We start from the raw sequence: 14,745 nt of genomic DNA, 5'->3' as shown, positions 1-14,745 counted from the left end.
TGTGTAAAGCAAAAAATGGTGTAGGAAAACGTAATTCGGAGCAGGGACAAAATTGAAAAAAAATAGGGCGCGCGAGGAAAGGCATAAGGTGGGAAAAGTAATACTCCAATCTTAATGGCTTAAACCACAAACACCAAAAAAACAGAAAACTGCTCTTTATGCCCTTGGATTGCTCACATACCCCTTAAAAACCCTAGTCCCTAGGATTGCTAACAAACCCCTTAAAACCCTAATAAGTCCCACTTGATTCCTTACTCATAAACCTATCGAACATATCTTTTGTTTGTTGTTCGGGGTTAGGACCTGATTGTTCAATTTTATTATTTTTTAACGCTTGGAACTTATGAACCTATCTCATGTCAGGATTTGATCCGCACTATCATAAACCGGAAAAAAAATGTTATAAACACAATATACACGGGTATCCGAAACCCGATGTACTAGGTTTCACAAACATTTTAGAACATAACATTAAATCCCTAAAATCTTTCATAGAAAACGTTAATATAGATCAAATTTTTCATACAACACATGTAAATCAAACATAAAGAAAACAATAAGATTCGAGGTTAGGAACCAAGAGAAGTATTTTTGGAGTTTTTGAGGGGCATGTGCGACATCCAAAAGTTTAATTAAGGAGTAATTTATAAACAAAAAAAATCGATCTTAAGCCCATGCGGGCTGCGATTTAATGGGCATGCCGGTGGACCTCAACTCTACCACTAGTCAATTCCTTCCCATCTCTCCCTGCAGCTCACACGGGTTATTCAAAATTGAAAACGGAGAAACTCTTCCATAAAAAGTGCCGCTTGCGAAGCATAGGAGAAAGGTATTACTACTTGCTTATTGTGTTCTACATTATCGTTATTTTAGGTTTCCTCTTTTTTTCTTTTCCAAAAGTGCTTTTATTTACATTCATTTTGTCCTTTTTTTTTCTTTTCTTTTTTTACAAATTCAAACCTAAATATTAAGGATAAATGTTTCATGAACAATGTCATAAATGAAACAATCGATCAATTTTATTTTAAACAAAGATCAGAATAGTTCACCTATATGAACCTTAATTTCGAGAGTAATAATGAAGTTGGACCCACCTAGCGAACATTAAATGTCCACATAAACAATTTTTAATCAGGTTTGCCGAAAAGAAAGGTAAAATCGAGTTTGCTGAAATAAAAGGTAATGATGAAACTATTTTATGACTTATATCAATTTATTGGAAAAAAATACTTAAAAAGAATAATTTGTTACAAACACCTGACTTAAATGACCATGAACTTGGCCTTTTTTTTTGTGGAGGCTAGGGTTTGAACCCCGGACCATGCATATATTATGCATTCTCCCTACCAAATGAGCTAAGCTCACGAGGACCTGACCTATTTTATTTACCATGATGAAGTTCATTTTGTTTTAATAAATAAGTTATCAAAAATAATTTCTCCGAGAAACTACTCAAAACAGACAACCTCTTATATGAAGCAGTTTTAATAATTTCTTTTTTTAATAAGCCACTAGCGAAAAGACGAGCATTGCGGGCACTCACATGTCCGTCTTTCCGCTCTCTTTATTGCACTAACGTTTGAAAATTATTAACGATGTTTTTTTATGAAACTTTAATTTTAATAATACTATCTACCTTGTTTTCAGTTTTCAAATATTTGTAATTTTATAGTACAAAAAAATTCATAAGACTCATTTTTAAAGCGTGGTAATCAAATGGATTTCATCCAATAAGAAATAAGTGTTAGAGAGAGTTTTAAAATTAAAGTGTCCAATCCTCAACTATTTAAACATACAACAACTATGACAGTCTCACTTAATATATCGGGGTTTGAACCCAGGACACCACACTTAATCATCAATTTTTTATTTTATTTTTTGACAAATAAAATGGATATAGTTAATCATGCAGGTCTATTTAAAGTTTTAAACCCATATATTCTCATCACACGAGTTTGTTATTCAAAATTGGAAAACGGAGAGACGCTTGTGAAGGTACGACTACTACTGCTTGCTTATTGCTTTCTCTATCGTCATTTGTATATGTGATATTTAGGGGTAAGGAAACAACTGCATGCATTGTTTTTTGTTCGAAATACGAAATTTAGGGTAAAAAGATGATGCCCTAATCCAAAACCCTTCAAAACCTATGAAACACTGACACTCCTCGGATTAGATGTGTTTCGATGTTGGACATGTGTCGTGTCCGGCACCGACACAACACCAACACAATTGAATTATGCGATTTTATCGTATTATTAGTTGTGTCGGCGTGTTAGTGTTCGTGTTTGGTTTTGGTGTCCGTGTCCGTATCCGTGCTTCATAGTTCAAAACTTCTCGAAACAATTTCTCATTTGGAGCAGCTTTTAGATTTTTTCTTCAAATTCTATTTTTTTTATTTTTTTTTTAAATATGTAACAAACACATAAAAATTTATAAGAATGATTATTTTATTGGAAAAAAAGTGGTTTTTTTCGAAGAAACAAAAAACCAGACTCTATTGAAATTTACGGAGGGGGCAAATTGACCAACATCTGACAATTTCGGGAGATTTTTAAAGTTTTGCAAATTGCCTATTCACTTGGAATTTTTTTGACCTCATAGTTTTTTCTCCTTATGCTTGCAAGGGTGCTTAGATTTTTTTTAAATTCATTGTCTTTGCTGCACACAACACAATTTTCTCCTAATTCCAGTACAGGTTTCCCCTTTATTCCTTTATTCACTTTGTTTTCAAAGATTTGTAGTAGAAAAAATTCCCATGTTATTGATATTTGAAAGTAAACAGACAGGCCTTTTATGTAACATGCAACGTGGTTGAGAAAGACATGTGCATGTTACTATCTAAACTATGTTTTTTTTAAGTAACAGGCCAATAATTTTTTTATTTGTTTCTCATGACAAGTTCTTTATGAGTATTTCATGCCAAAATCAAACCCCTATGTTTTACTGTACTATTTTTGTTGTTTTATTCTGGAAAATCTGTACTGGAATTTGTACAAAGACTGATTAATGCAGGACAGGTTGAAGAAAGAACTCAAGCATAAAATTAAAGAAATGGAAGAGACTCACCTCTACATTATTATAAAGGTGGTGTAAGCTGGCTTTCCGAGAAATTTATTTTGTTTGTCTTTAGAGACAAGCTGTTAACTTACTCGATCAGAATCAGATTGTATTTATGTTTATACTGATAACACATGATACTTCTTAGGTAGTACGAGATGAACACCTTGCAGAACAGATTGGAAAGGATATATGTTTTGATCTCGTAGACCTTGGAAAAGTGAGGAGTTTCTATGTTGAAAAACAGACTTCATTTAACGTTTTCAAGGTATTATCAATTACACTATTGCTGTGGAAAATAAGAGAAAAACTTAGTCTTGTTAATTTTGGATTGAAGTACAAGCACTAATGTCATTATATATTGACTAAGCCTAATAAATCATAATCAAGAAAAACAGGAGTCATATTAGTCCTAATAATTACAAATATGACAAAATATGCACTAAATAATTACACTATTGCTGTGGAAAATAAGAGAAAAACTTAGTCTTGTTAATTTTGGATTGAAGTACAAGCACTAATGTCATTATATATTGACTAAGCCTAATAAATCATAATCAAGAAAAACAGGAGTCATATTAGTCCTAATAATTACAAATATGACAAAATATGCACTAAATATATAACGAGAATACTCCTTTGATGAAGTGTCGGTCGATCTATTTGTGTTTGGTTCTATCATGTTGTATTGGGTCTGGTGCGCAATATAATGGATGAGTTATTATCACAGAGTAGCCTCATAGGATCTTTTTACTCTATTTTGAGATCATCAACTATGATCTTCTTCTGTTGCAAGTATATTTTATATTGTATGATTATTTGTATGGATTGTATTCGGACCGTTAATTAGGCCTATTTAAACAGTTTAGTGATTATACTCTAATTACTTTTGAAATAGTATTCTAAAAATTATTCCCTAATTCTACGTTTCACACAACACCTCACAGACACTATGAGTCGTAGCTCAAAATCATGCCTTTGCACCTGATCTTGCTACCACATTTAACTTTTCCTCCATGTCACTGAGTTTCATCCCACAAATTGATGGTATTGGGCCTTCTCTACTTGATGGTTGATATAAAAATCATGATGTTTTAGTTGGAAGAAGAAAAAAAATATTTCATATGAATCTCTGGTTCTTATGCTTTTGATTTTGTATTTTATAATTTATGAAGTTGGTGATGATTATTCAACAGACATGTTATTTTTGTAAATTTGATTTTTCTGTTTAATTGCAACTATGTAGGAAAGGGTTGCCAAAGAGTTTGGCATAACAGCTCTATTCCAGCGCTTTTGGGTATGGGCAAAGCGTCAAAACCATACATATCGCCCATATAGGCCATTGACAGACATTGAGGAAGCTGGACCTGTAAATTCACAAGATCTCTTGAAGCTTTTCATTATTTTTCTGCTTTGTGAACCTTGATTTCTAACTTCTCATTTTATGACTTTGGATTCATCTTCTTTTCCCTCTCCCTTATATTTATGTTTTGTCTGTTCGTGACGTTTTATGTCAACCTACTATTATAATGATTGGCAATGTTGGTTGCTTTAGATTTCAGTTTTTGTGCCAGGCCAACAGTTAATTTTACCTGTTTTAGCTTTGTTTATTTTTGCCATTTTGATTTCTCTTTAAATTTTATAATAAATATGTAACACTTGCAAGTGGTTTTGTTTTGGATCCTACAGTTTTTATGTCCTAACGCACCACACCGATTTCTTTAAGATTTGAAGTTGTTCCTTTTTATACTCATTCTTTATTCAAATTGCAGGTTGGACAATTGATAGAGATAAACAAGCGTGACAAAGCAGAATTTAAATTGTTTCTGGAAGTGGAGCCTTGGCTGGTAACTTTTTATATTATGAATCTATGAAGTTGTATACTATTTTGAAGGCATGAAATTAAAGCACAGGATTGTGCTGATGAACTACATTATTATATAGGACTTCGGTTCCATTGCACCTCTCAATAAGAGAGATATATTACTTTTCTTCAAGTTATATGATCCTAAAAAAGAGAAGCTAAGGTATTGATTAAATTTCCATTGTGATTTTAACATATGTTGGGGTAAAATGTTGACTTAGTTGACGTCAAATGCATTTCCCTTTGATGGCAGTTATGTTGGAAGACTCTTTGTGAACTGTAATGGTAAGCCATCAGAAATATTATCAAGGTTAAATGAGTTGGCTGGTTATGGCCCTGATGAAGAGATTGATCTTTATGAGGTTGGTTTGGGTTTTCTGATTTATTCTAGTTATGCAACTGCATAAATTTTTTAAATCGTAGGGGATCCTTGCATGTTTAGAAGCCATATGCTTTTTTATTAAGTTTGGGTCAAGCGGTCATGGTTTTGGTTATTTAATAACTAAGCTAGCGTAATGGTGAATGTAGTGCATCATGTTCTCTAAAAATTAATCATTCTTGCATATGACTTACCAGAAGGGAAAGGGCCTGTTCTAATGGCATCTTCCGGTTCTGATTCTTCTGATCTCTACGAGTAACTTTAATCATGTATCGTTACTGAGTTAATTGTGCCTATTGCTGTGCAGGAAATTAAGTTTGAACCAAATGTCATGTGTGAGCCTGTTGAAAAGAACTCAACATTTCAAGAAAACCAGGTATTGTACATACCCAGTTGATCCTCATTGTGTTATGTTAGTTTTATTTTTTTTAAGGGATCATTGATTTTCTAATTTATTTGTTTTTCCATGAATGCAGTTAGAAAATGGTGATATTATATGCTTTCAAAAAGCTTATGTTATGGATAATGAGAAACGTATCTGTTATCCTGACGTGCCTTCATACATGAAATATGTGCACAATAGTCAGGTATTTTCTTTTTTGAGGTTTAAAATCAAAGGCCAATTATTTTGCTGATTTGATGTAAAAAGTAAAGTTACCCATTTATTCTTATCCCTTTCTAGGCTTTAACTTGAATTTAACATTTTTTGTTTTCTTGTTTAGGTTCCTTTTTCTCTCTTAGCCACAAAATCCGACGATGAAGAATCATTGGAGGAGCAAAACGAAAACATTATAGCCGAAGAAATGGATGTGGACAAAAACATTGAAGCTCAACAATCAAAAGGGGATGCAGAGACCACTCATGATGAAGGTACCAACAAATTAAACACCTCAAAATTAGTCAGCATAGACTTGGAAGAATTTGATGCTATGGTAGATGAGGATGTCATTGGTGCAATCGATCAAGTTTTATCAGAAGGGATTACTATTTCCTTAAAATCCCAGCATTCTGCCCAAGGACAAGAAGTCTCGAAACTGGATCCCAACCTCCCCGAGCAACTTCTTCAGGAATTAAGGGATATTGCCTTTAAAGGAGACTTGGTTGAAAAATTTAAAGAAGGTCTCACTCCTAAAGTTAACTTCAATGTAGTCAAGGAAAAAATTGACGCTAATGCTGACGCGTTCTCCTCTCTCCAATTAGAACAAGTCAGTATTGTTGTTAACCTTCTCAACAACATTGTGAGGATGCTTGAAAAGCTTAAAAATTTAGAAAAAGAACGAGACTTAGCCAAGAACGGCACTGACCAAGATAATGAAGCACTGAAGGAGACGAGACAGAAAATATTGACCTCAAAGGCTTCCTTCACAAACCACCAAAGACAACTCAACTCTCTCGATGCTCAGATTGCAAAACTACAAGAAGAAAGGGCCAAAATTGTTGAGATTCAAGAGCAAGAGATAGATAAGATTACATCTTTTAACAAAGAAGTTAAATCCATTTTCCAGCGCCTCGTTGATGATCAAATCAAGTTGAAAAGTGTTGAAGATCAAATTCCAGAAGCTCAATCTGAATTGGAAAGTTATGAGAAGCTCTTTCAAATCTTCAAGGGAATCCCTCCATTTTGATTTATGAATTTGCTTTGCCTTTTTGGCCATACCATTTTACTTCAATGCCAATTTAACCTACTAGTTTATGAAAACTTTGAATGTTCCTTTCTAATTTGAAGACCGTTTTTACCAAATGTTGAGACATATGACTAATACACCCTCCGGTCATAAATATAAGCAAAAAAAAGACATCAATCTTTGGTCACAAATATAAGCAAAACTAACAACTTTTACACTGTTATTCCTAATATACCCTTTTTAAATTCAAGTGTGGTTTTCAACATAAGCCACAACTCTTGCTATGTTGACGGTAAAAAAGTTAAGTGAAAAGAATCTGAATTGAAATTGGTGTGTTAAGAAGCTGGATTGAAATTATTTCAAAAAACTGAAAAGAATCTAAATGGGTGGTGTTTGAATAAATGTGAGGCTAATTGGGAAAATTGAATTGGTGTTTCCAACGGAATGAGCGTGAGGGAGACCAGAAGGTGTAATTAATTTAGAGCAATGTTATTTATCAAGAAAGATTTTATCAAGAAATTGTCCCGAAATTAATGTTAGCCAATAAAATCTCAGCATGGCCGGAAATCATGGGGTGGTGGGTGTTATATATATATTTTTTATGAAACTTTAATAAATAAGATTAAAATCTAAGGGTGATTATTCTGCCATGTCATTCTTGAATTCATCAAGAAAATCCATTCTTGATATCTAGCATTTTCCATTAATTTAACTTGAATGAGGTTGTACAATAATCTTGGTGTATTAACTTTAAGAAAAGGGCAATGGAGTCAATTTAACTTATGTTTTACACAAAATCTAGAAAATTAACTACACTTAACTGCATTTCTTAATCACCGTGAAGGCTGTTTTTTTTGCTTATATTTGTGACCGGATGGTGTACTTTTTTAATGGCGTATTCGAATATTTTACCAACTTGAAAACTTTTTTTCTTGGCATATTCAAATGAAGCCACACAAACACATTGGTGGTTGTTCATGTTACAAGCAAAATACTAATGATATTGTCTTTTGCGTATTCTCAATATATCACATATTTTATTTGAAACACTCAAGGGATGACCGTTTTTTATGTGAAATGTTTATAAATGGGAAAACTATGGTGGAAATAAGTCATGCCAACTGAGACTCATGCTAGGCCGGTCTTATCAAAATAGAGAAGGCTAAAACTTTTTTTATTAAATAATCGTGGTATTCAGTTCAATAACCGACTAATCGGAATTCTAATCCAATCGTCTACTAGCCTAGAAATATTTAAAAGCCTATTTAGCTATGAAAACTCATGTTACATGCCATAGAAAAGTGTTGTAAGCCTACTATGCTGGATTACTTAAGCAAATATTTTTTTTTTGACAAAACTTACGCAAATTATTTGAATACTATCTTTTTATTATATTAGATTTATTTAATTATTTGGTTTAAATTATAAATTTGTTAACATTTTCAATGATATAAGCTTGTTAGTGAACATTAATTTTTCGTATATTTAAATGTATTATTATAAATTAAAATTAAAATATAATATCATATATAGTCAAATTATCTAAAATGTCACATTAAATATTAATATGAAACTTAATTTCATTGATCTATTACTCGTTTTTTTTTGTTTTACTAAAACTCGCTAGTGTAATTAAACATATTAAAATATTTATTTGAATATGTTGAAACTAGATCGTCTTCCCGTGCTGACGCACGGGCATTTATAGTTTGGATTAAAATTTAGTAGAATACAACACATAATATATGTACATGTTGGTAAAATAGTTGCAAGACAGTCTTATATAGTAACAAAATAAAATTAAGCATAATATGAGAATACAATGAATGAAAATGTTATATAAAGAGTGAATTACAAAATGAGCTCAATGATTCTTATTCTGCATAGAAGTTCAAACATTCTGAAATACCTCCTTGGAACAAAAACGTATACAAAACCATACCTTAAATGGTATTAGATATAATAACAGTACATATAGCATAATATGTAACTAATATCTAGCATTTTTCAATATGGAATATGCCTATTAAACTTTAACATACCAATAACCTCAAATTCCTTTAACTACACCAACATTATGAGCAGCGTGATTCTTAGACCAGTGTCTCCCATTTTATGCCTAACAGGTAACACCTTCTGGTACAAATTCAAAAAGGGTTGACTCAATCAGTCAACCCTGTAATTTGGGAAATCATAAATCAACTTTCGGTATCAGTTGTCAACATTATCTCATAAAACAATTTACCAATAATAAGGTGGTTCAATTTCACCTCCAACGAATCTGCATCAATTTGTGTTAAAGCCACATTATTCCAGAAGTTTTCATCCTCTTCATTAATAATCTGCAATGCATATACACATAGTACTGTTTAGTTGGTTATTACTACCTTAATATAAACCATACCAGACAGGCAGACACTTCATCTGTCAAGTTCAAGATTAACACATATTGCAACGTATAATTATGTGATCAATACCTTAATATTGTCACGCTGCAAAAACTATTTGATCAGGTCAATGTTAGCAGAAGTCCTCTTGACATCATAATTCCTCCAGTTATGACGCAAATTCCCATCAGTTATTTCAACCTTGAACAACATCTGTTTTCAAACTAAAACATCAAGATCCGACAGACATCCAAGAGCATTGTTAGCCTGTCATATCCGGGTAAACAATCAGTCATGATGCATAACATTAGATACTCTAATCAATTCTAGAAAAAAAATTATCATCAACTTATAAGTTAACCTATCCCTGTGCATCAGATACTCTAAATATTGTGTTACAAGCTGCATGTGACGATTTTATAGTGTCATTTGCAGAGCTATTTTATAGTGTTATTTGCAGAGCTATATTTGGTTGGATGTTTTAAACCATGTCTTGGAGCAATTGTTTGAAAATATTCATGAGCGAAAGAGGCAAACCTGGAAAATGAAATCATGAAGATATGAAATCTATACAGACCATCATGAATTTCCAGTAAGAATCCTAAAGTTCAATGAAGCATCCTAAATTAATTTTCAACCTTTAAGACATCCAAGACATGGTTTATTAAATTGCATGAGGTAGCCTTGTCAGAACAAATCAAATTTATTCTGCACGTTCAGATGACTCACGAAATAAAATTATTGCATGAAAATTAATTTAACTAATTGAACTCACCCCGTTCATTGAACTCACCTAGATCCCCTTCTCGTGTTTAACCAAACAAATTTGATCCTGGAGTCGAAGTTTATAACTTGTGCAAAAGAGAGTTCAATTAAACAAAATAATTTAAGCAGAATATTTAAGATATATTCAACAATATTGCATGAGTTACATGGTTTATTAATTTTCTACCTAACATTGTTTGATCTGCACGTTCAGATGATGGCAGCTATGCTTATGGCAGGTTGGTTTATTAAATTGCATACGGTGCAATCTCATCCCCTCGCAGATACTCTCTTTCACTTCGGTCAAACAACACCTAAACAAACAATCAAACTACGAAATCAACATACGAAATCAACATTTATATGAGATTATTTTCCAATTTCAAAACCAAACAAAATTAACGATTGAATTAAGCTCAATTACATAGTGAATAATCTGATATCATAAGAGAAGCAGATCTAAGCATCACCTCAACGTTTGAAATTGAATAGTCGCCGTAATGCTATCTCGAGGCATGGAAGAATTCAGATGCTCCGCGATTACCTACTCCATTGGAGAAGAACAAACCACATTGACTGCATCTGACTGCAACACTAACGAACGTGACACAACCACGACATTTAAACAAATAATATAGAGACATTTGATACAATGGGCCGCGGTTTCAAATCCACAATTCCCAACTAATAATTCCCAACTTATATGCATTGATAATCTGCAATGCATTGATACTCTAGGGTATAATTAGAAAAAGCTTATGGGTAACTCTATCTTGTAGCTTTTTTTTTACTCCATAAGAGAACCAAAATGCTGCAATATTCTTCATGTGTTAACTCTACCATTTGATCAAATCATTTGTGTAAATAAATTTTGCTTCACATTGGCTTCCAGCATATGAGAGTTCTAGCCATAAAGGCTAAAACTGATTCCACTTAGAAAATAGGAAGAAGAAAAAAAAGACTATAAACATTCAAAAGCAGTTCTAATAGTTCCTACTTAAGTGAAAAAAGAAGAAAAAATAAAAAGAAAAGATTATACATGGAAAAGGAAAACAGAGCAAATGCAGGATAAAGATATGAAGAGTAGTGTAATATTTGTGAAAGAAAAACAGAGGCATGCCTTTAAACAAATTAGATCAGACAACCTATTTAAAAAGACAAAATGCTATAGAATTATTGCAAATCAGCTTATGTATTCTAAAGTAAAGATTATCCTTTGAGTGACAAAAAATGGAAAGGCGACGTAGACGTACCATATAAGCACTTGGTTCCAATTAAAAACATCAAGAAATGCATTTAAATTTTTTAACATAGGCCTCCAAGTCACAAAACTGCAATATGACAGTTTAAACAACATTAGAATTCAAACTCCATCACACACATCTAATGCTTACAATAACTAATTTGGTTAGCCCACATAAAAAAAGAAAAATATCGATACAAACACATAACATATTTACTTTCATAAATATGAAGTTTAACTCCCTTCCCATATAAATACTTTTCATATACATAATATAGCGACTAACAAAAAGAGTAAGAATGAACAATAACTGATCCGAAAAAATATTATTATTAGAGATTAAAGTTAAAGCAAAGAAAAGAAATGAGACAGAAAAATAGTGGGTCTAAAATAGTTGTTAAAGACATTTATCATTTTTAAATCAAAGACCTTTTTTTATCACTTCTAGGTTCTTTTCTGTCTCGTAAAAAAACTCAACATCTAAATCAATGATACTTTCCTTCTCGTGGTTCTTGCTTCTTGGACCAGATTCAAAGCCAAAGGTGTTTACCTATAAATTATTGCAAGAGTCATAAATTAGCAAAATTTGTTATGCCAACAACCAAGAGACAATTTTTAAGCTCAAATATTGAACTTCATCTCAAACAACATAGTTAAACTGACGTACCTCATATGTGTAATAGGAAACTCCATTGCAAAATCAACATTTAGAACAAATAAAAACAATGCAATTTTTTATTTGTAACCAAATTATTGCTACATTGTAGCCGAAAACATTAGAGTCATGAGAGAGAGAGAGATAATTTCAAAACACAAAGAAGTAAAAGTGAAATTCAATGAGACATTTCATCAAACACATGAAAGGGGAAGAAATTGAAGGTGAAAAACTTACACAAATTTGGATTTAAAGATGAGGGAAAAAATATACCAACGGAGAAAGGAGAAGGAGAAAAAACTTACCCATAGCAGTGAAAAGGAGACGAAATCAGCCCACCTCTCCTAGCCGCGACGGAGCGTGTCGTATAAACTAACGGATCGAAATACAGATGATTCCGATATCCAGATTTGAAGTGAGATTCTCTTCAGGGTATATCACTCTCATCAGCAAAAACATTAAATTCAAATTCAATAATTAAATCAACATGCATGCACTTAGTTTAATAAGTCACAAAAAACAATGTTCTAAAAATAAAAAATTAGGTTAAAAAAAACGGACCTAGATAAGAGGAATGAAACTTTTTAGGTTTGTTAAAGTTAGGAGACGAAAACGACGTCGTGGCGGTAGCGGTAGCATTAACAGTAGCTGCGGCGGCGGCTTTTCTAGCTGCGATGGCTTTTCTTCCGGCGATAGCTTCCTCGGGAGACTCGTACTTTCTGGGCCTACCACGCTTCTTCTTGTTCACCGTAACGGAGTAGTGGGACCCATCAGTGGTGGTTCCGTTAAGTTCAGGAGTGACGTTAACGGTGCTTTGTTGCTCGAACAATGAGGTCACTTGATTGTTGTTGTTGGTGGTGTCTTCCATTTAGTACGGAGGGTATGGAAGATGAAGAATCTCTCTCTGAAAGCACTATTGAGAGAGGAGAAAAGCAGAGAGAAAATCGAAAATGAAAGAGAGAGATAAGAGGTAGAGGAAGAAGCTTGTTCCGAGAGAGAGAAAGAGAGAGGGAGAGAGAAGATAAGTGCAATGTCAATATTGAAATTGTTGGAAAATTAAAATTGTTGGAAAATTAATTTCCCATAAGCCAATAAAAAAAATGACATTGGAAAGTGTTAAAAGTATGGGGTGCCGTTTTTTTTCATTGGAACAGTTTTCCAGAGCACTTGAAAGAAGTAGTACATAATTAGAGGGAATAGTTAAATAGCTTAGAAATCAATGGTTGAGATGCATTTGGTGCCTAGATCAATGGACATTATTCATTGGCGCCAAAATAAGTAGGATTAGGGTTGGCACAATTTGTTAGCAATGTTATTCATATTAGAAATAAGTATGATGAAATAGAATGTCACGACCCAAAAACAATCATCGTGACCGGCGCACGAACTAGATCATTCTAGCCCGGCAAGCCTATTAATCAAACTTGACAACTATAATAAATAAATAAAAATTCCAATTTGAATTTCATTTAAAAAAATATTCACGGAAATTTCGACAGAGTTTCCCCTGTAATTTCAACATTTCCAAGATGTAAATCCTGTTTTAAAAACCTGTTCTATCAACCAGAACCTCCAAATAACATTTTATTTTTCATACTACTTATACAACTCAAATTAAAACATCCTATACATCCAAATAGTTGCAGATACATCAATTGATACTAGGTTATACATAAATAAAAGAGTCGGCCATCATTCACTTAATAATCACCTTAAGGTTACAATCAACCTTAGTTACAACTCAACTTATAGAATCCAAAAGTTAAGATACTTAATTACAATTACAATTCACATCAATACTAACTATATTCTCCGATCCTATTTCAACCTCAATGATATTGATTCAAAATTCGATTTGAAATCATAAAAAAAACTTCAAAGGAAAAAAAATTAACTAAAGGCATCAACACCATAATAATTCCAAAAGTTCTTACTTGATCTAGAACATCATCAGCAACACTAAGACAATCATTCAAGGCAATAAAATAAATCAATCGACTCATAGTATAACATTTCAAAGTCTAAGTCCTAATTTTGATCATCATCCCTTAATCTCTAATCCTTCTCACTATTTAAATATCTTTAGTCACAAATCATATCCACGCTATTTGATCACATCAAATCTTTAGACTTAAACCTTAATAAGAATTTTACATGGTCTTATGCATATAAATTCTATCTTATCGAGGAATTAACATAAATTTAGTACGCTATTCCTCATTTCCAACTATTGGTAAAGTGCCCCTGAAATATTTCTTCGTAGCTAACTCATTCTAAACATAATTTTCATGTTAATATGTGTATGCTATGTTAGTATTCATGTTGGAGGGTCCTTAGAATTTTTCCTTAGTTCCATAATTTTATTTTTTTGTTCTCTTTCAAATATTATTCGAATAATTCTTGACTTAAAATTTCATATCATTAATTATATATTTCATTTGTTACTATGAGCCGTACCTCATAGGCTACATTATCTCTCGTTGTAGCAAACGGATTACTATGACCCGTACGTCATAGGCTACATTATCTCTCGTTGTAGCAAACGGTTTACTATGACCCGTACGTCATAGGCTACATTATCTCTCGTTGTAGCAAACGGATTACTATGACCCGTACGTCATAGGCTACATTATCTCTCGTTGTAGCAAACGGTTTACTATGACCCGTACGTCATAGGCTACATTATCTCTCGTTGTAGCAAACGGATTACTATGACCCGTACGTCATAGGCTACATTATCTCTCGTTGTAGCAAACGGTTTACTATG

At 32.7% G+C, this 14,745-nt stretch overlaps 1 protein-coding gene and 1 long non-coding RNA gene across 9 annotated transcripts; one reads left to right on the top strand and one right to left on the bottom strand.

Moving 5' to 3' along the window:
* The first annotated feature begins 3,054 nt into the window (after window positions 1-3,054).
* LOC146924871 (uncharacterized) lies at window positions 3,055-7,151 on the top strand. The gene is made up of 9 exons (XM_085711901.1): window positions 3,055-3,087; window positions 3,209-3,328; window positions 4,307-4,429; window positions 4,833-4,907; window positions 5,005-5,087; window positions 5,178-5,286; window positions 5,611-5,679; window positions 5,780-5,890; window positions 6,026-7,151. Exons 1-9 carry the CDS (start codon window positions 3,055-3,057, stop codon window positions 6,926-6,928), a joined length of 1,626 nt encoding a protein of 541 aa, XP_085568027.1. The 3' UTR covers window positions 6,929-7,151.
* Window positions 7,152-8,779: 1,628 nt separating this feature from the next.
* On the bottom strand, window positions 8,780-13,045 carry LOC146924870 (uncharacterized). Of its 8 annotated transcripts, none has more exons than XR_015010294.1 (10): window positions 12,540-13,045; window positions 12,284-12,403; window positions 11,753-11,873; window positions 11,334-11,411; window positions 10,551-10,666; window positions 10,268-10,394; window positions 10,091-10,166; window positions 9,406-9,582; window positions 9,174-9,270; window positions 8,780-9,064 (listed from the first exon to the last, which is right to left on the bottom strand). It is a non-coding gene; the product is annotated as an uncharacterized LOC146924870 (long non-coding RNA). The 8 variants fall into 8 exon arrangements; XR_015010289.1 differs by lacking the exon at window positions 8,780-9,064 and adding an exon at window positions 9,853-9,953 and having other exon boundaries at window positions 9,075-9,270; window positions 10,109-10,166; XR_015010287.1 differs by lacking the exon at window positions 8,780-9,064 and having other exon boundaries at window positions 9,075-9,270; window positions 10,551-10,674.
* Between the last annotated feature and the right edge of the window lie 1,700 nt (window positions 13,046-14,745).

This window comes from Medicago sativa, chromosome 5 (genome assembly GCF_051527215.1).
Source record: "Medicago sativa cultivar Bolivia chromosome 5, Bolivia_mono, whole genome shotgun sequence".
In the NCBI taxonomy this organism is placed as follows: domain Eukaryota; kingdom Viridiplantae; phylum Streptophyta; class Magnoliopsida; order Fabales; family Fabaceae; genus Medicago; species Medicago sativa.
Note: the sequence above shows the minus strand (reverse complement) of the source record. Positions and strands in the feature narration are given on the sequence as shown.